Raw genomic sequence first — 21,076 nt, 5'->3', positions numbered from 1 at the left:
GATGAAAGATTCACTGATTCACTTAAATTGAGAAGTAGAGGGTAAGTAAATGCGATACCTTGTAAATGGAACGAGAAAATGGCTTACCATGGGAACATTATTATTAAGAAAAATTGTCTGCACAAAATCCGTACTTTTCTGCTTAAGGGTGCCAATCGCCACACCCCCCTTCTTCTTACTGTTGTGTGAATAAAAAGGAGCAATCAGAAGACAAGAAGTTGACAACTTGGAGAATAGTTAGTTTGTTTGCTTGTGAGTAAGATTTCCATAAATTGACACCTTTTGTTGTGAGGCTCACAACTTATCCGAGAGAATCATAAATTTGGTAGAACCGTGCAATCCTCCTTCGGAGCATCCGAACTTGATTGCGAAAAATGGGCTCATATTAAACTGTAATATTCTAAATTGGCAAAAACTTTGGACAGATTAATGTGGCGCAAATCTTGTAATACACTCTGTGCTGCATACCAGTTGAATTAATTGAATGTTCACTGGGTGCATGTGATACATATTAACGAATTGGTCATCAGAGTAGAATATTTAACGTTTGGCAGAAGTAAAGGTGTCTAACTAACAAGCAATAAAATCAGCATGAATTAACTTATATGAACCTCATATTACTTTAATTTAAGATACTTACCTTCTCCGAATTAACAAGAATATTCTAATTATGCATGTCACAGACCGTTAAGCCATGACTCCTCTCATGATTTACCGAACATGGATCACAAAAATTTATTCCTAGTCCAAGAGTGACAGTTGTGTGAAAAGATGGAAAGTTGTTCTATAAGAGGACAACTAAGACTGCAATCGCATTCTTTTAAAAAATATGCCATGTGCACCTATTCATTAACACATTTAATAAGGGAAACTTGGTGTGCTTAGGTAAGAGGACGTTTTCCATACCTCTAGATATCTCGTAAGCAAAGTTGTAGTACTGAAATTAAAGCCTTCAATTGGTTCACCTTTCTTTCGAGATGCATGGAACTGCTTTCTAACTTGAGTAGCCAGTGACTGTTAATATAAGTAGACAAAAGAAACGAAGAGTTTTCCTCAGAGATTACAATATATAAATGGTAAAAACAGGGAAAAAATAAGACAAAAGAAAACAAAATACAATCAATTTCTGGATACTTTTCCCAGTTCCACTCCCCACTGGTCAAAAGAATTGATACCCCACACAAATCCTTCAACAGCAATTCCGTGTTCATAAATTCCCAATAGCTGCATAAAAAGTAAAGTTACTAAAATTACACACTGATATATAACTAGCTCCAGGAATTTTATGGCACGACAAACTCACCTGTCCAATGTTGTAAGCATTCAGTGAAGGAAATAGAAGGCTGAGAGAACGGCGATTTCCAGAGAAAGTCTGCAATTGAGGTGGGGTAACAAACATTAGCGGATGTTATGTTGTCCTACATATTGGAGGCAGCAAGAAAATACCTTGTGACTTAAGAGATGCCGAGGAACATTCTCCTTTAGCAGCTGTTCCGGGATCTGGAGTTAAAATTAAGCATAATCAGAACGCTGGTGTTGAGAATGTGAATAATTAGCTACAGACATATCTGAAATGTGAATAAGTGCCTCAAATAGATAAAAATGGGAATAACTAATGTCTCATCTCACTGTAAATATTTATTACCTTTCCATATGCGAGTGCATCTGGTTGGGCAAAGAAGTTCGACATGAGCTCATCATGGTTGCTCACTATTTGACCTGTAAAATCAAGCATCCAAAATGCTATGTTAAACTATCATTCCCATCTCGTGCTCATACCAGATATCTAGAGCAGATAATAAAACTGAATATGTACTGATACTCACGGGAAATTTAGTGTCCGATCCACGCAAGCGTCACTAATCCAGACACGGGCTCCAAAATTACCCTGGGCCTGAAATCACAAATAAGACCGTTAGGAGGGGGCCAGGAGGGTGTCCTGGGGTAGCCCCTCCGACGCTCAAGTCAGTGACTGAGGGTATATAGGGGGAGCAGCTAAGGGCGCTGCTGAAAACAATACAGTGAATCCAATAATCATACGCTCCAACCTGGTATTTATAGGAGAATACCTGGGCTTGTCATGGGCCATTCACCTGTGGGCCTTAATGATGGGCCGGGAATTTGGGCCGGATCTTGATGGGTTCATCCCTGGGAAGTGATACTCACGGGAAATTTAGGGTCCGATCCACGCAAGCATCACTAATCCAGACACGGGCTCCAAAATTACCCTGGGCCTGTGGGCCTTAATGAAGGGCCGGGAATTTGGGCCGGATCTTGATGGGTTCATCCCCAGGGTATCACCAGTCTCTCCCTCCTGAGTCGAACTGAATCGTAGGTTCAAAGTTCGATTGATTGCGTTGTTCTCGGTTTACAACATGTGAGTTGTGCATTTTCTTCCAGCCCTCCGTCAGTCTCCAAAAAGTTGGAAACAAATCAAATATCAATCCTAGCACCGCTTCATCATCACCTCGCCGCCTGCACGCCAGCCCCAACAGCGTGCGTCCGCCCTCGCGCGCCTCGCCCCCTCGCGCGCTTGCCCGGCGCCCTCGCCCCGCGCGCCACGCCCTCACCGAGCTCGTCCGGCGCCCTGCCGAAGCACTCGCCCCCTCGCGCACCACGCTCGCATGCTCGCCCGGGCGCCGGCTCGCCCGCGTGCCACAGGCTCGCCCTGCTCGCAAGCGCCACGCCATGCCACGCCACGCCAGCTCGCCCGCACCCCGCAGCTCGCCCGCCACTCCAGCTCGCCCCTAGCCCCTCGCCTGCCGCTCTCGCCCTCGCCCGCCGAGCGTCTGCTCGCCGCGCGCCCGAGCGCCACACGCCAGCTCGCCCGCGCCCCGCAGCTCGCCCGCCACTCCGGCTCGCCTGAGCGCCTGCTCGCCCCCGCCACGCCACGCCAGCTCGCCCTCACCACGCCAGCTCGCCGAGAGCCTGCCTGCCCGCCACTCGCTTGCCCTCGCGCCACAGGCTCGCCCTCAAGCCCTCGGCCACGCCTTCGCCTCGTCCAATACGTTGAGAAATTTGATATATTCCCTTGGGAATGATTGTGTGATTTCTGAAAAAATTATGGGGGCGTTGCCCCCACACCCCCACGACCTGACCGGGCAGGTCGATCCCTGTAAACTCTGCTTCCCGTAAACATCTTTGTTATCGACTAACCAAATAAATTTTTCTCTTCCCAAACTCTGTTCCTCTGCTAGGCGATGCCTTAGCAGGAAAATAAAAACTCAACATCTACACCCTCTAACTCCTATGCTAGGTGACACCTTAGCAGGGAAAATAAATTTAATTCTCCTCATCCACTATTCTCCTCTGCTAGGCGATGTCTTAGCAGGAAAATAAAATCAACACCCCCACCCTCTAACTCCTCTGCTAAGCCGGACCTTAGCAGGAAAAATCAAACTCTCACCTCATCATCTCATAACTCCTCTGCTAAACCGGGCCTTAGCAGGAAAATAAAATTCAACACCTCCACACTCTAACTACTCTGCTAGGCGATGCCTTAGCAGGAAAATAAAATCAACATCTCCACAATCTATCTCCTCTGCTAAGCCGGGCCTTAGCAGGAAAAATCAAACTCTCACCTCATCATCTCATAACTCATCTGCTAAACCGGGCCTTAGCAGGAAAATAAAATTCAACACCTCCACCCTCTAACTCCTCTGCTAGGCGATGCCTTAGCAGGAAAATAAAATCAACATCTCCACCATCTAACTCCTCTGCTAGGCGATGCCTCAGCAGGAAAATAAAATCAACACCTCCACCCTCTAACTCCTCTGCTAGGCGATGCCTCAGCAGGAAAATAAAATCAACATCTCCACCATCTAACTCCTCTGCTAAGCCGGGCCTTAGCAGGAAAATAAAATTCAACACCTCCACCCTCTAACTCCTCTGTTAGGCGATGTCTTAGCAGGAAAATAAAATCAACGTCTCCACCATCTAACTCCTCTGCTAGGCGATGCCTCAGCAGGAAAATAAAATCAACACCTCCACCCTCTAACTCCTCTGCTAGGCGATGCCTCAGCAGAAAAATAAAATCAACATCTCCACCATCTAACTCCTCTGCTAAGCCGGGCCTTAGCCTTAGCAGGAAAAATCAAACTATCACATCATCATCTCATAACTCCTCTGCTAAGCCAGGCCTTAGCAGGAAAAATCAAACTATCACCTCATCATCTCATAACTCCTCTGCGAAGCCGGGCCTTAGCAGGAAAAATCAAACTCTCACCTCATCATCTCATAACTCCTCTGCTAAGCCGAGCCTTAGCAGGAAAATAAAATTCAACACCTCCACCCTAACTCTGCTCCTCTGCTAGACGATGCCTTAGTAGGAAAATAAAGATTCAACACCCTCGCCCTCTAACTCCTCTGCTAGGCGATACCTTAGCAGGAAAGTAAAGATTCAACACCCCCGCCCTCTAACTCCTCTGCTAGGCGATACCTTAGCAGGAAAGTAAAGATTCAACACCCCCGCTCTAACTCCTCTGCTAGGCGATGCCTTAGCAGGAAAATAAAAATTCAACACCTCCACCCTCTAACTCCTCTGCTAGGCGATGCCTTAGCAGGAAAATAAAATTCAACGCACCCACCCTCTAAATCCTCTGCTAGGGAACACCTTAGTAGGAAAATAAAATTCAACGCCCCCGCCCTCTAACTCCTCTGCTAGGGGACACCTTAGCAGGAAAATAAAAATTCAACCCCCCCGCCCTCTAACTCATCTGATAGGCGATGCCTTAGCAGGAAAATAAAATTCAACGCACCCACCCTCTAACTCCTCTGCTAGGCGATGCCTTAGCAGGAAAATAAAATTCAACTCGCTCACCCTCTAACTCCTCTGCTAGGCGATGCCTCAGCAGGAAAAATCAAACTCTCACCTCATCATCTCATAACTCCTCTGCTAAGCCGGGCCTTAGCAGGAAAATAAAATCAACACCTCCACCCTCTAACTCCTCTGCTAAGCCGGGCCTTAGCAGGAAAATAAAATTCAACGCGCCCACCCTCTAACTTCTCTGCTAGGCGATGCCTTAGCAGGAAAATAAATATTCTCCACCCTCACCCTCAAACTCCTCTGCTAGGCGACAACTTAGCAGGAAAATAAAATTTTTCTTCTCCCCAACTATGCTCCTCTGCTAGGCGATGCCTTAGCAGGAAAATAAATATTCTCCACCTCACCCTCTACTCCTCTGCTAGGCGATGCCTTAGCAGGAAAAATTTAACTTTTCTCCCCCCACTCTTCTCCTCTACTAGGCGCAGCCTAAGTAGGTAAAATAAAATTTATATAATCCTCAATATACAAGAACAACCACGAACTTAATATAAGAACTTGGCTTTATTAACTTTCAACTGATAACATAAGATAAATTCAGAAACAAAATACAGCAAAATTCACGTCAAGATTAATATTCTCTAAGATGATAAGTGCTCCTGGGCCTCTTTAGAGCATTAACCAGCGCATTCTCCAACTTTCTTCTCTGCTCCTCTTGTATCTCCACAGAACAAAGTTACCCACTTAGAAGCTTCTGCGCATGACTCTACAACTGTAAGACTGAGCTCAAGCTTCCATGCGAATGCTCGCGACCTCTCTTTTCTTCTTCCTTCACGATTCTTTCATAACAACGACGTGCGACTTTTTGGTCCCCGCACAAGACTCCAACTCCCTTTCCCACATGAAACTTAAGCTTCTGATGATAAGTGGAAGCTACGACTCTAAAATCCTTTAAGGCTGGCTGCCCCAGGATTCCATTATACGATGAGGGAGTATTCACTACGGTAAATGTTACCATCTTTGTCACCCGCCGAGAGTCACGTCCCAAAGATAGGGGAAGAGTAATCTGACCCAGCGGCGGGATGGCATGTCCTACAAACCCAGCGGGGTGGAGACCGGCTCAAACTCAAATTCTTCCACCTTCATTTGATCCAACGTGCTCTTGAACAAGACGTTCACGGAGCTTCCATTATCAATAAATATCCTTGCCACATCATAATTGGCAATGGTGGCCGTCACCACCAAGGCATCGTTATGTGGAGTCACAACGCCTCGGAGGTCTTCCGGCCCAAAGCTGATGACGGGGTCTTGTGGTAAGTCTGCACCACTATATATCTCAAAGTTCTCCAATTTTCTCCCATGTGCTTTCCGAGCTCGCCCATAGCCTCCATCGATAGCACCGCCCGAGATCATATGAATCATTCCTCTCGTAGGGTGATTATCCTCATTCGTTCCCCTCCTCGGCCCAGGGTAATTTTGGAGCCCGTGTCTGGATTAGTGACGCTTGCGTGGATCGGACCCTAAATTTCCCGTGAGTATCACTTGGCGCCGTCTGTGGGAAATATTTGAGTTGAGACGTAGAGATGGTAGGGAGAAGAGGGAGTAGAAGAGTTAACTCAGTGTCATCGAGTCCTCAGAAGGGACTCGAACAGTCTCATGCTGAGGCGAGGCAGGAACAACCCCATCAGGAGACAAGAACTGAACAACCTCGTCAAGAGACCAGGGTCGAGCAACCCCATCCTAATGAAAATGTGGGGAACTTGACCCTGGAGCAGTTGGGTCAATTTATCACTCGGACAGTGGATGAGGCTATGAAGAGGAATCAAGAAGCTGTGTTCATTGAAGAGCAGGCCACTCGCCAGGAGCGAGAGAAAAATGTTGAGGGCCAGCAGAGCAGAATCGAAGAGACCCAGCCCCTCCCAAGCGAAGGGAATGCAGAGATTGGAGAGATGTGGAAGGAAATACGGATGTTGAGACAACAGGTGGGAAGTAGAGCGCCGGCCCCCAAGAAAGGAAGTCCTTTTTCGCTTGCCATTCTGAAAGAAGTACTACCCCCGAGTTTCCAACAACCGAATGTTGGAGAATATGATGGACATACCGACCCCGAAGAGCATTTGGGGAGATTTGAGAATGCGGCTCTGTTGCACCAATATTCAGATGAAGTCAGGTGTAGGGTTTTTCTGGGCACGTTAGTGAGGTCAGCCCAGCAGTGGTTTAACACTTTGCAGCCCAACTCTATACGTTCTTTTGAGGACTTCTCGGCTGCCTTCTTGCACCGATTTGCTAGCAGCAAGAGGCACCAGAAAAATTATTTGAGCCTGTTCGTGATGAAGCAGCAAGAGAATGAAACTTTACGAGAATTTGTCCAGCGTTTCAACAGTGCAGCGCTGGAAATACCAGCGGCTACTCCTGACATCATGATAAGTGCCTTCACACAAGGATTGAGGGGAGTGGAGTTTTTCAAGTCGCTGGTCAAGAAGCTCCCGTCAAGCTTTGATGAACTGTTGGCTCGAGCTGAGAAATATGTAAACTTGGAAGATGCCCAACGGTACAGAAGGATGGAGAACCGGCACGGAGGAAGTAGAGTTGAGGGAGTGGAGAAAGGAGGAAGAAGAGGGGTGCGGGGGAGAGAGAGGAAGACAGAACTAGAAGTAGAGGACAATTCTTATCACCAACCTGGTATTTATAGGAGAATACCTGGGCTTGTCATGGGCCATTCACCTGTGGGCCTTAATGATGGGCCGGGAATTTGGGCCGGATCTTGATGGGTTCATCCCCAGGGTATCACCAGTCTCCCCCTCCCGAGTCGAACTGAATCGTAGGTTCAAAGTTCGATTGATTGCGTTGTTCTCGGTTTACAACATGTGAGTTGTGCATTTTCTTCCAGCCCTCCGTCAGTCTCCAAAAAGTTGGAAACAAATCAAATATCAATCCTAGCACCGCTTCATCATGTACCTTTCAGGTAAACAGGTTGTTGACTCTTAACCACACCAATAAAATCACATGGAATAACGCGACCCTGAAAATCCATATTATAGATAGATATAAGAAAACCTAAGGTCACATTCAAGTCGAACCAAACTTAACACCATCTTATGTACATGAGAAGCTGCCTTTAACTCTATCATGATAGCAAATGTTGAAAGCAATATTCGCAAGCATTATACAAAAGCATACACAGCAACCTATATCCAAAGTCTTAACAGTTATTCATAGAAATATCAGAATGCCATGTCTTGAATTAAGTAATAGAACTTGCCATACCTGGTGAATTAATTGGTAAAAACTATGTTGTCCATTTGTTCCTGGTTCACCAAAATCAATTTCACCTGTTTCATATGGAAGGGGCACACCATCAAATGATATCCCTTTCCCATTACTCTCAATACTAACCTGAAAGAAAAATTCACAAAACCAATGAGCAAGTATCAGAAAAAAATAACAATGGCAGACAAGCAATACATGAATACAGAAATATAGTCGTGGAACATGCCTGCTGGATATGTGGTGCAAATTTTTCCAGTGCTTGAGAATAAGGTAAAATTGCCTAAAAAATAAGGATATATACATCAGTCACGAAAAGTTAAAAGTGAGATATTCAAATAAACTTCACCAGAGAATAAATACACTTACTCTTGCAGGATATCCAAGGAATGAAACATTCCAAACACTCAGTAAGCCTAATAGAACCTGAACGATAATGTGTTAATAAATAAACAAATTATTAGTTTATCCAAAAGGAGATTCAATATACTTTTGAAGAAAATAATTTTGAACTGAAAACATGATCAACAAATGAAGAGTAAGAAAGTTACAATGTCATCCCAAGCACTTGGAAAAGATGGTAAAACATCAACTTAGCACTCAGTGCACATCAAGTTTACTTGATTGCTCATAGCAATATTTTGTGGCACTGCTCACAGTTGCCAAAGTTAAGCATCAAGAATAAGATTTTCTTGAAAATGGGAACATACAGGTAAGTTTTTCTCGAAGGGAGCTGAACAGACACGTTGGTCAATGCTCCAAGCTCCCTTCAGAAACCTTCAAGCAAAAAAGAGACATCATTAAAATGCCATACAACGCATGGGAAAATACATGAACCAAAACAGAATATCCAAGAGCACCAAGTCGAAAAAATAATTCTAAATATTTTAAATTGAATCAATAAATTTTATCTATAAGCTCCAAATAGTTGTTATTAAAGACGTGTAACCATGAAGAGTGATCGCTTGAAATCAAGGAAAGATGCATTACTGACTTTTCAACAACAGAAAAATCATATTGCAGAGAAAGAGGCAACTCTCCAACAGCGCTGCAAACTGCAAGAAATGGTCCAGGGACCAATTACATGATACTCGAAGCAACTTTTGCTGCCTAATCAGACACACGTACCACTATAACGTCCTCCCACCCAATCCCAGTATGCAAAAGCATTCTTTGGGTCGATGCCGAACTTTTCAACAAGCTGCATGGAAAATTACATATGATTGATTTTTTTTATGAATAAATGTAATAAAAATAGAAAGAAAAAGTATACAAAAGTTAGCAACAACGTAAATAACTCATGCAGTCCACAATCCGGAATGTCATGAGATTCCTGCGAAAGGCCTAGTTAGAAACTCTTTGTAGAAAAACCCAAAAGAAAAAACCTATTAAAGAGTACCCCGCAGTTAATAAATAAAATGGGGAAATGACGAGATCCTGCCCAACATGTCTGTTAATAAAATCCGGAGTGTAAGTCCACCAAATGTTGCTCATTTGCGATTTGGAAAGGGAGTAAGCAACAAAGTTGTCTTCTTAAAATATGTGAGAGATCACTAAATATGATTGATGATACATCAAATAAGTGAAACACATCAGGGTTTCACAACAAGAATTTTTTCAAATAACCTACAATTTCAATCACAATTTTGGGAGAATGAAATAATTAGGCTGTACTATTCCAATACATTCACTATTTAACAGACCATATTTATAACATCAAATTAACTAAAAGTAGCTCGTGAGGAGGTGAATATCCAATTCAAAAGCCACATAAATTTTCAACAATCAGAAAACTTATAGCCAAGTGTGAGCACTTTATTTTTCAAAAACTATTCACAGGAATATAAAATAATAAAAAAATTATGGGTTCAAGACGACAATAAAGAAGAACAAATAAACCCGCATTTATATAGGACATATAGTTAGTAGTTCGGTAGAAATGCTGCAAAAAATCAGTGGAAAAGGGGAGAGAGCCAGGGAAAAACAAATCTCACCGGTAGGTTGGTACTGACAGCAATCATATGCTTTGCCACTGCTTGTGGCCTAGAAAATACAAACAAAAAGTTAGGTGTGAAATGATTGCAATCATCTAAAATACAAGCAGCTTCTCTAATTATCATTGTGGGACAGGATTTTCAATTTATCTTGTTAGGCATAAAGCTCTAATAGACATAGGATTAAGTTTTTACTCACCCCAATGCAGCTGTGATCCACTCTCTCAGAGTTCGAGAATTCAACATGGTTTCAGCCGTCGTGAAAGTCATTGAGACCACAACAACTGCAACGCATCACAAAATATGAAAAAAGTAACATAAGTCCTTGGAACTTTAAACTCTTCACAGACCACTCATCTGTGAGCTTTATATCGACATCATATAAATACAAAGTATCTACACCTAACGTTGTTTCAGGGTTCAAGCCTGTAATGTTTCATGCGATGGTCGATTGGATCAACATTTGCGAGGCTTCATAGGAAAAGCAAAAAGACCATTAAAAGAAAAAGAACAGAAGCGGATCAACTTCGTAAACTCTAAAAGCAGGAGCTAGAATTAATGAGACGAAATCTCTATCAAAAGGCCCTAAAAAAGTGTAATCACCGAGCAATATAGATATGCTTACAAGCGCAGCTGGCGACCTCTTGCAAATTCAAAAGCTTCAGGATCTGAAAGTTGCCAAGATATTGCAAATGTTAACATGCTGTTAGTTGCAAAGATACACATTATCGCACAGAAACGATTTATGGAAAAACAGGACAAGATGTATGAATAAATGAAAAACACATATTGTGTGCCATAGAAACCTGTTTGAAGTGCAGTATGCACAAATAGTGGTCCGAGGAAACTGCCTCCGATTCCAATTGCTATGACATCTTTCAATACTTTCCCTGTCACTCCAACCTACCAAAGTTTGCAAATTAGCTAAATCAAAGCATGTGACAATGAACATAGATTAGGATATATTTCAGGTTAAGACTCACCCAAGTACCAATGCGAATTGCCTCAGAGAAGTCTTTGATCTTATCAAGAACTTGCCAAACATCTGGGACAACATTCTTATCATCACTATTTATGACTGCATCTCGGGGAGCACGGAGTGCTATGTGAAGAACAGATCTATTCTCAGTGTTGTTTATCTGACGACTCAAGAAAGGAAAATGTATGAATGGACTGTATTTGTGTTAGTGCAATGCTCCAAAGTTTGTACATTGGAACACACCAGAATATGCCATATTTTTAGATGTCAATGATTAAGATTTTTCAACAATCTTAAATCTGGCAAATCACAAGGTGAAATTTTCAATGCTTTCGCAATCTTCTTCTTGATGACATAGAAAACAACAGTCAGAAACCTGCCATAGGGGTCTTCATATGATTATTTTTTCTTAGTCGCTCAAACAAATTAGGGCTCTTCCTTAGTTAGTTGCTAACACTATTCTTCCCTGTCAGTTCATCCAAATTGTTTTGAAACATGTGACATTAAGACATATAGCTATTCAAGCCACATTGGGTGATTTTCCAGAACAATATTTAATGCGCCACTCACTGACATTATAAATAACAAAATCTCAGAAGCTCTGGAGAACAAAAATACACGAACATATACAGGAAACAATCATCAACTCACACGCTCCCCATTGAACATCCTGTCGATCTTTTCTTTCAAATGTGCTGCCTACATCACCAAAATAGGTATCACCCAACAAGATTAAACTATATATATATCCACGAACCAGCGCAATTCACATCTAGCACACCTTGGCTAAGTTGTAGAGCTTCTTCAAGGTGTCAAGAGTGGCGCATTGCCTCGAGTAGTCCAACAAAATCCCATCAAAACTGTTACCAGAAAAATAATATCAAGACAGATAAGTAAGCAAACCCTGACATTTCAGTTTAACCTTCCAAACAAGAAGACTGGAAAAAAAAATCATTAGAATAAGTCGGTTGAGTGAGAGAAACTACACAGTCGTGCATTGTCCTCATTGACTGGCACCGCTCAACATCGTTCATCAATTCCCGCAAATGAGCCTTCTCTTACGTGGGCATGGGCCTGGGAACACATTATAGGCAGCATCAAGGCAAATCATCAAAAACACTTTATACAGAATGCTAAAATGCGAAAACCTGACTTTAATCAGTTTCACAGATTAAAGCAGACGACGCCATCTATAAATATGCCAACAGAATTCTTCACATTCCATATTTGAAAAGACCATACCAAGAACTATGTCATAATAATGCCAAAAAAATAAACCTTGAACATATGTAAGCACATGAGTCCAAAACAAATCACAAGCCCATGTCTCCAATCGGTTTCCTTTTTAGTCCTCTGGTTTATCTACCATATACCGCTTTGCTAATTCTTTTTTCTGTTAACTTTCACAATCTTTACAATCAAACGCCGTGACAAGAATCGCCAATTCATTATATATACATAACTAGTATCTGATACTGCAATAGATTCATTTCTGGTCACCTATTTTCTATGCTTTGAGTTTAGAATTACAATTAAATGAGCAAATTAGCATGATTCGCGCATAAAAACTTCATTTGTGGGATTAAACTATAAGCGTTAAAGATTGAAACTTGGACCTATCTCAATTCAAAAGCTAGCTCAAGGAAGGATTGTCTAAGCCCATATATACAACTCCCAGGTTATTTCCAACCGATGTAGGACAATTAACACATCCCTTTCACGTCCAGGAATGAACATCTGAAGCGTGGAGTTTACAAATGACCCAATTATGGACAGAACGAGTGGCCTAATTATAGGTAGTCCAACACATCACGATGGAACTCGAGCTCCACTTGGGAGCCCGAGGGCGGAGACATTGTACGGCTGGCGACGGTGGAAGACGTGTGACTGCCGTGGCCATCCTTGCCTCGGGGGTTTCGCCAAAGGCACCATCTCAGGCGGCGCTCCGCTGGCTCGCCTAGCTATATACAAAGTATGCTGGGCGATTCCAGCCCAGGGAAAAGAAAATGGCAACACCGGCTTCGAAGAAGACATGTTAGCGGCCATTGATGACTCCATTGCCGACGGAGTTCACGTTTTGAGTATATCGATCGGGACCATGTTAAAATTGAAATTTGTACCTAACTCAACCCAAAAGATAGCTCAAAGCGACGATTGTCCAAGCCCATATATACAACTTTCAGGTTATTTAACCAACAACTCTCAAATTTATTCCACCGACGTGAGACAATTAACAATAAGCTTATTGAATAAACTATAGATGACACAAAGATTAATTTGCCGAAAAAGTAATCAAAAAATGTTGAAGAATAATATACATGAAAGTTGGTGCAGGAATGGGATGAGCTTTGGATTGGAAGTAAAGAGTGAGTGGAAGAATCAGACCGATTTATGTATAATTTTATCGTCGGACCGTCACGTGCCACGCTTGAAAAATGAGAATAAAAATTTGAGAGGCATGTATTTCGAATGGATTCGGGGCATATAGATCGGATCAAATAATTCGGATCTTTTTTGGCCGGCTGCTTTGTTAAAGCGATTGGCTGAAATTCATGGGTGCCAAAAAAAGTTCCATTACCGGGTATCGAACCCGGATCTCCTAGGTGAAAGCCAGGTATCCTAACCGGCCATAATTTTAATTTTCTTAGTTTTTTTAACCACCCCGATTTTAATAAATCATAATTGGATTTTTTCTTTAAAAAAAAGAATTAAAATGTGGGGATCCAAATTTTTGTTTCTTTCGATAAATTTTTTTAAATCTTGGAAAAAACTTTCCGAAGTTTGAAACACGATGCACACGTTTCTCCCGAATGCCCTTTCAATTATTCAAGCAACGACAAATCTTTCTTCAAATCGGGATCCAATCACGACCGTCGATTATTCCGCCAAACATAACCACGCCCATTTTTCCATTAAAAACCGCGCAGTCCATGCGTATCCAACCGTTGAGAGCTCCGCCAAACAAATCATCTGCAGCCGTTGGATCATCCGACCACCTCAATAAATAACCTTATTATCTCTCGATTTATTTCACGGTCGCGTCTCTATCTCTTTCCTCTCGCCGCCATAGAGGAGTGTATGGCTCCCCCTTTTTTGTTTCTCTCAGATCTACGTTTTGCTGTTTCTCCTTTTCCAATTTTTCTCGCAGATCCCGTCAGGTCGTGCAACGATCTACGTTTTGATTATGGCCTTGCAGCTCATGGGCTCCGCTGTTGCTTTTCGGTGATTTAATCCCATGGACGATCGGAGCTCCGTCTTAGTTGAACCAGGTGATCTATTCCGGTGCAGTTCACTCTCCGATGATTCGGACCACATGTTCTGAAGCAGGGAAATCCAATACGGCCCTCCTGACAATCTCTCATCGGTTCAATACTTGATGTGGATAGTCGATGATCGTGTAGATCTACTATAGAATCAGGCTGATGGATCAAGGTAATTTATAGATCTGCTTGACGTAGATTTGATATGTTTGACCTAATTTTGTTTATTAAAATTATGTTCGTATTTCTTCATTCGCATGCAAGGGTGTTCGATCTGTGGCTTGCAGAGAATTATGTTTCAGTCGCTCGTGGCGAATTTCAATTGATAAACTTCGTTTGTTTCTGGGATTGTATTTCGTAATTTTTCTTAACTTTATAGATTCCCGTGCCTCTTTGCTTATTATTTTATTTTGTTTTTTTTTAATTTTAGCCCCTAAAGCGGTGTTTGCTCGTCGACCGGGCGGCTATTTCGAATGCCGTGGAAATCATTACCTTCGTCAACTATAGATTCTAACATGGAATGAAGCCTTGAGCCAAAGCTGTGACCGTGCTGAAGGGAATATAAGATCTCGACGGTTTGAATAACGTATCATCAACTAAATTTGTCCCTTTTATTATGGTTTCGGTAACTGTGTGAGCCTAGTAGCGGTGAGGATGTATATTTATGTAAAAAAAGAGAGCGGAAGACGACTTGTGGTGGTTGTCTACTGACCTTTGCCATGATGGGTGCGCTCGCATGGCAGGTCGCCAAATTCAATAAATAAGTTCTTTTTTGGTTTCGAGGGGAGATGGTACGGGATTTTACCCGGCACTTCCCTCATGTGTGCGGTGTCTTCTTTTCATTTTCTTCCTCTGTCATTTGGTTTAGTTATTCCCACAATGGCCGCACTTCCATCAATGAGTTTGGTCTTGAATGGTTCATCTATAAAAGCAACTGAATATACAATATTACGAACATCCCATTCAAGACCGAATTGAATTAATCTGAGAAAGCATGTCAACGCGAGGACTGTCACCCGAGGCATCGTTAATGGTAAAGGTACAAATTAGCTCTTTCTTTTGTTGACGATACTTGAACTTGGTTATTATTTAAACATCTGCCAACTAATTTCGTGAAGATGTGTATACATGTGCTCGGTTGTCAAAATTAATTAACTGAATTTTCAGGCCAGATTCATATCGATCAACAGTGCAATATCAAGCCTATTAGTGGAGGTCAATAATTTAATGTGCCGTTTCTCATGTCTTAAAAATGAAGGCTTGTGTATACCGTCAGAAAATTAATCAAGAAAATGAATTTCCAGCACCATATAGGGGCGGATAATACTTGACTAAACTTGAAGATCAAGCGTTAAACAGATGATCGACTAATGTGGTATTTAATTATCTACTTCTGAATTTGTCTGATGTATAAAATTTCTGAGGTGCTGTGGTTTTTCCTTCTCGACATTGTGCATGTAAACATCATGTCCATCGCATTCAGGTATAATGTTCCTGTTGTGTTTGATTTATATGGTAGGTCTTTAGAAAATCTTATATAGAAAATCAAGGCTTGAGCGTGTTAATCCTACCCTTCAAATGAGGCTTCCTTCCTGCGGTGAGTGCAACTGATCTAGGCCTGGAGTGAGCTACTCTTTTGGTGGATAAAGCAACATGCTAGCAATGGTGGTGAGGACCTGACTGGATTGTTGCTGATGTTGAGGTGCATTGTTAATGAGTTATAATGATGTTATTCCTGTGGTGATAATTCATTACTTGCTGCAATATCTGTTATTTTGTTTGGCTGTGGTGTTCGGGTTACTTGATAGTTTGCATTAATTTTCTCAGTTTATAAAGTAATATAGAATTAGAGGCGATGAAATTTGGTCGAGCCTACTGAATTTGCTGAGTTGCATTTTTTTTTTAAAGAAAAACTTAATAAGGTATAAGGTATGTATACGAATATAATTTACTTATGTTAATAAATGTTAAATTTTTTAAATGAATTTGTTATTTATGTTGGAACATTTATTATGTCTTGAGTTAATTTTTTTTTCAATTTTAATTATTTACATTTTTTAGTTATTATTTTTCGTGAAGATATTGCCAAATTATATATTATTATAAATTATCGTTATTAAAAAAATGATTAAAAAAATGAATGTTAATTGTTCGTAAAAGTCCTTAGAATTGATGTCTCATTTACTACGTGATGCCTGAAATATGCATCAAGTTGATCACCATAATTTTGTTGAGGCTCGATCGTAGATGTGAAATGTCGAGTTATAGAATTATGTCTGATATTCTTATCTCATGTTGAAATTTTCAACTCAAATCACTCTCAACAATCAAATTATGATGATTTTCTTACACATTCACTGTTTATGATGTTTGACCTAATTATGATTTTTGCGTCTCGTCTTGAGCATTCATGTTATTGATATCTACCAATTGTTGATATTGGAATGTTTGTGACATTATAAATTGTCGAAAAACTTGATTTAGGATATTATTCTCCACAATCTGTCATATATCAGAGATTGAGATGTCTGTTCTAAGAATAATAAAAAAATATCCAGAGTTTCGAAGTCTTGTAATATGTCAGAGATTGGGATGTCTACATTCGAAGTATAATGACAAAATATACACAGCTTCTAAGTCGTATATGAATTATTTAAACTATAATTAATGAACAAATAGGATTATGTATGAAAGTCATAATATCTGACATATTTGAAATGTTGATATTAAAATTATAATTATGTTATATTTTATACAATCCGTTGTCTTTACAAAAAAAACATAATAATTAAAATTGAAAAAAAAATTTATTCTAACATTTTCATAATTATAAATAAATAATATTTTTATTTTTAAATTTAATATTTAACATTAATTAATTATATATTAATACACTTTATATTGAAGTTGGAACAAAAATTTATTTGCAAAAATACAATAACTTCAAACCTATTAAAAATTGCAATGAGTTGATGAAAAAATTTCAAAAAATTTCGAGCACTTACGAAAAGATGAATGAAAAGGAAAAGAGTTAAAAAAAATTAAATGAACAACTCTTCGTTTTTTTTTTTTGAATCAACCTCTCTTTTTTTAGATGAATAAAAAGAGTTGAATGTATTTATGATGTCCTCGAATGATTATTTAGGCTGTAATTTTGTTGTCTTTGACTCGTTAATTTTGCAGCTTTGGATACATGATGTATGTTCCTCGATCATTGATGCGTGCATTTAATTTTTTTTCTAATTAAAGTAAATCACGCTTACCTGGTAGGTGGACCCAATTTTGATACCTTAGTTTTAAAATACCTCTATTTCTACATTATTTTATTAATTCATTAAAAAATTAATGCAATATGTTAATAAACCCAACTATGTTGTGCTCTCTTGTCTGGATTGTGACGTAAGCTGCCATTGTTGGGCTATTATAATATTTCAAGGGTATCATCCTCATGATCATGAAGTGTTATGCGTTTGTTATATACGGCTGCTCTATTTATTGAAATTCATATTCACAGTAGTTTTTGTGTGTTTTACACAGCAAACTTCTGTTCAAATGTGTTGTTATGATCAAAGCTGGGTTGGTGTCATCACCCTTCTTGCTGCCTCCTATATTATGGCTTTGCATTCAGATTAGCTCCAATTTTATTTGCATGGAGTTGGAAATACTGCTGCTTCTACCTTTACGGTTTTGAACTATTCAATAACCAATGAGAAGGTTTTCTCTTATGTCATGAAGGAGAACAGACCTTAGAGGCGGAGGGGATCCAAGCGGCAGGAGTCAATTTCAACTTCCTCTCCAATTCAATTGGGAAGAAGTGATTTCGGCGAAATTTATTTAAAATAAGACTATTATGTCTGTAAACGATTATCTTTCTCGTCAATTTCTATTTTTGCACATCGTGTATTTCACGTTCCATTTCTTTCCTAAGCCACAAGTTTGTGGGCAAGGACGGAAAGGGCAGTAAATATAGGTATGGAAAATGTAATAATTTTTTTTTTTAAAAAAAACCAACAAAGTCATAGTTGCAGAGGAATCAGTACTTTCTCGTGTTAAATAAAGTATTATTTCATTTTTATTCGAGTACGTGTACCATTTCATTAATCTCGGGAATACTTATCATAATTTTATATCTCCCTTGATGATGATTTTGATTTACATTTCTCAATCCATCTTTACAAAATATGGAGAGAGAATTGCAAATTTTGTGCGTCAAACGCGGATTTGGATTCTCTGCAGTTATTGAAAATATAGCAAATTATGTTGTGTTTTTTTTTACACGAGATGATCAGCTGATTATCTCGTGACAGCTGACAATTTTTCAAATTTATCTGACATTATATGAGGTCCATCAGATTATCGATTGATCATCTCGTATAAAAAGTGTATGTCATCATGTGCTGTGTTTTCAGTCACAACAGAGGATCTAAATCCGTCAAATGTCCTGCAAATTTAATTAATAAATATGTTTTAATCACCTTTTTATATAAATGTTGATTGTATATGTGCAAACAACTATATGTTACATTATTTAGACCGGCAATCGAGGTACACACGATGCGTGGGCTGTACATGAATATTAAGTATAAAATGTGTTATATGAGTAGTATGCTAAGAGGTAACATTGTGCAAAGATGGAAGTGATATATGAATATTAAGTATAAAATGTCGAGTACTTCACGCTATCAGTTGATGTAATATTATATATGCCCACAAATGTGACCTCCTCTGATTTCTTGTTTACTCGATCCCGTCGTAGAACACGAGAGATTCACTCCCATTCGGAACAACCTGCTCCATTTACCTTAAGAATTGTGTCTCGAGTTAGAGGGATGAGGTTGAGTATGAGACATTCTGGGGTCGTACCGTCAACAATAAACTTGCTGATTCCGACGTAAAACAGTCTAATGTGCAAAGGTTGCCTCGGAGTGTGTTATAGGGCTATATCACTCGTTTTAACATTGCTATCCGTTTCGTAGTAACAATTTCCCTTATTTCGGTAGCTTATTTTGCATGAGTCCAAGAAAAATGAAAAATAGAAACGAAGAAGGCACGGCATATCGAAACTTCAGAAAAATGAAAGAAAGAAGCCCCAATGGATCAAAAGCGTTTCAAATGGACGAGGACAAAATCTGGAATATTATGAGTCGACCGCAAACTTGCATAAAAATTTTACATCCGCGACCTTCTCTCAGGAAAAGAAAAAGTTTTTTGGGCCAACGAAAATTTAAATCACACCTGTTTTGTAGAAGAGAAGGAAGAAACTGAATCCAAGAAACTTGTGATCTTTTTTTGCCGAATTTTTTTAGGCTCAAATTCAGGTCGCTCTTTTCTTTGGATTATATCAATTAGCAAAATAAACAATTGGTGGGTATTTTTTCAGCTGCAATGCAGAGTTGGCCTAAAGTGAGAGGAAAATCAAATCGTATGAATAGCACATCAATAATCTCGAAACCCTTTTCTTGCATATAACGAGGTTAATTGGTGTCTTACTCTGAATGAAAGTTGATTACAGAATTTAAGAAAAACGGCTAACTTGGAATTCTAAGCCCATCCTCAAAATCGTCTGTTGTTTTACTTCTTGGGATGCGGACAGGAACTTGAAAGTCCCGAATCCGACGACATGAGAAAGAATGCAGCCGAACACCTTTTTGGTTTGACTAAGAAAGATTGATCTTTATTAATATTTGATAAAGATGAAATTGTACGGAAATTAAAGAAATGGATTTGAAATTATAATAAAATTAGAGATGAAAATGAATGTTATCCTTTTAGTCGGTGTTGGGGATATTCCATTTTCTAGGCATTTGGCTAACATTTCACATTCAACATGAAAAATATTCAAGAAAGTGTTTAGCTCGGCTTGTAAATTTTTATAAATGTTTGAAAGTTTATAAGTTTTTTAAAATACAAAAAACTACAGTGAAATCGTGTTAATTTTGTGAAACATATCTGAATCATTAAAATATTATTTTTATATTTAAATTATTATTTTTCACTGGAAAGTATTATTTATGTTAGTTATCAACTCATCTCACTGGTATAAACTCTAAGATCATTGCACAAGAAATTGATCTACTCTTTCATAAATATGATTAAAAAAAATTATAAGAGTCAAAATAATTTTTTTGTTAGTTTTTCAAACGTTTTTTAAGGGAAAAAACATTTGGATTACTTTAACTTATTTCTTGACATTTTATTTTCGTATTTTAAATAAAATATCCCACATTATTTTATTATATTCCAAATATACCGTCTCAAATTCAACATAAATCCTAAAACATATCAAAAAAATATTTAGTTGTTTTATTTTTATAGTATTGTCATTTTTTGTAATCATTAGAAATAATTAATATACCAAACATATCTTTAAGATCAGTTATTTTATTTTATCAAAATATTTAAAAGTTTATAATTAACAGCTTACACAATTCTAGAACATCTTATATCACAAAATTTAGTCAAACGACTCTAAATAATAAGTGGTTTTTATTATAGATTTTATATTTTGAATTGTATAATTTGTGTACGTGTATTTTTCCTAGCTATATCGTGGTAATCGAAATTGTATAACAGAAAGAAAAATAACATCGCCAATATAAGAAAAATAAATTAAGACTACATTTGTTATCCTCAAAAAGTTATCGCTTTTTATTATCTATCGACTTTCTTATATTCTGTTAAAAAATATTACTCCAAAAGTTACTTTATAATTTTAGGTGTATTTATAAATGACTTTTAGCCTATATATCTGATTTCAAATTTGAGACGAGATTCGAGTTCAAGATATAATCATAAAAAACTAAAAAAAAAAATTATA

At 39.1% G+C, this 21,076-nt stretch overlaps 1 protein-coding gene and 3 long non-coding RNA genes across 5 annotated transcripts; 1 reads left to right on the top strand and 3 right to left on the bottom strand.

Moving 5' to 3' along the window:
• Positions 1–7: 7 nt before the first annotated feature.
• On the bottom strand, positions 8–12,085 carry LOC142532511 (glucose-6-phosphate isomerase, cytosolic 2B-like). Its single transcript, XM_075638791.1, is given in 24 exon segments — positions 8–360; positions 907–1,014; positions 1,135–1,224; positions 1,304–1,372; positions 1,447–1,500; positions 1,646–1,719; positions 7,718–7,781; positions 8,027–8,155; positions 8,256–8,309; positions 8,396–8,452; positions 8,737–8,803; positions 9,021–9,081; positions 9,155–9,227; positions 10,021–10,069; positions 10,220–10,304; positions 10,423–10,465; positions 10,467–10,491; positions 10,646–10,688; positions 10,827–10,923; positions 11,004–11,159; positions 11,651–11,698; positions 11,781–11,859; positions 11,922–11,937; positions 12,025–12,085. Coding segments are annotated over 24 exon segments (1,668 nt in total). The 3' UTR covers positions 8–294.
• A 71-nt stretch (positions 12,086–12,156) lies between these two features.
• On the bottom strand, positions 12,157–13,620 carry LOC142532553 (uncharacterized). The gene is made up of 3 exons (XR_012816556.1): positions 13,318–13,620; positions 12,278–12,392; positions 12,157–12,189 (listed from the first exon to the last, which is right to left on the bottom strand). It is a non-coding gene; the product is annotated as an uncharacterized LOC142532553 (long non-coding RNA).
• Positions 13,621–14,022: 402 nt separating this feature from the next.
• LOC142533864 (uncharacterized) lies at positions 14,023–18,252 on the top strand. Of its 2 annotated transcripts, none has more exons than XR_012816836.1 (3): positions 14,023–14,431; positions 14,690–15,961; positions 18,003–18,252. It is a non-coding gene; the product is annotated as an uncharacterized LOC142533864 (long non-coding RNA). The 2 variants fall into 2 exon arrangements; XR_012816835.1 differs by having other exon boundaries at positions 17,797–18,252.
• Positions 17,975–20,166, bottom strand: LOC142533865 (uncharacterized). Its single transcript, XR_012816837.1, has 2 exons — positions 19,918–20,166; positions 17,975–18,004 (listed from the first exon to the last, which is right to left on the bottom strand). It is a non-coding gene; the product is annotated as an uncharacterized LOC142533865 (long non-coding RNA).
• Between the last annotated feature and the right edge of the window lie 910 nt (positions 20,167–21,076).

This window comes from Primulina tabacum, chromosome 18, assembly GCF_025594145.1.
Source record: "Primulina tabacum isolate GXHZ01 chromosome 18, ASM2559414v2, whole genome shotgun sequence".
In the NCBI taxonomy this organism is placed as follows: Eukaryota; Viridiplantae; Streptophyta; class Magnoliopsida; order Lamiales; family Gesneriaceae; genus Primulina; species Primulina tabacum.
The sequence above is the reverse complement of the archived record's forward strand: the minus strand, read 5'-3'. Positions and strand labels throughout refer to the sequence as shown.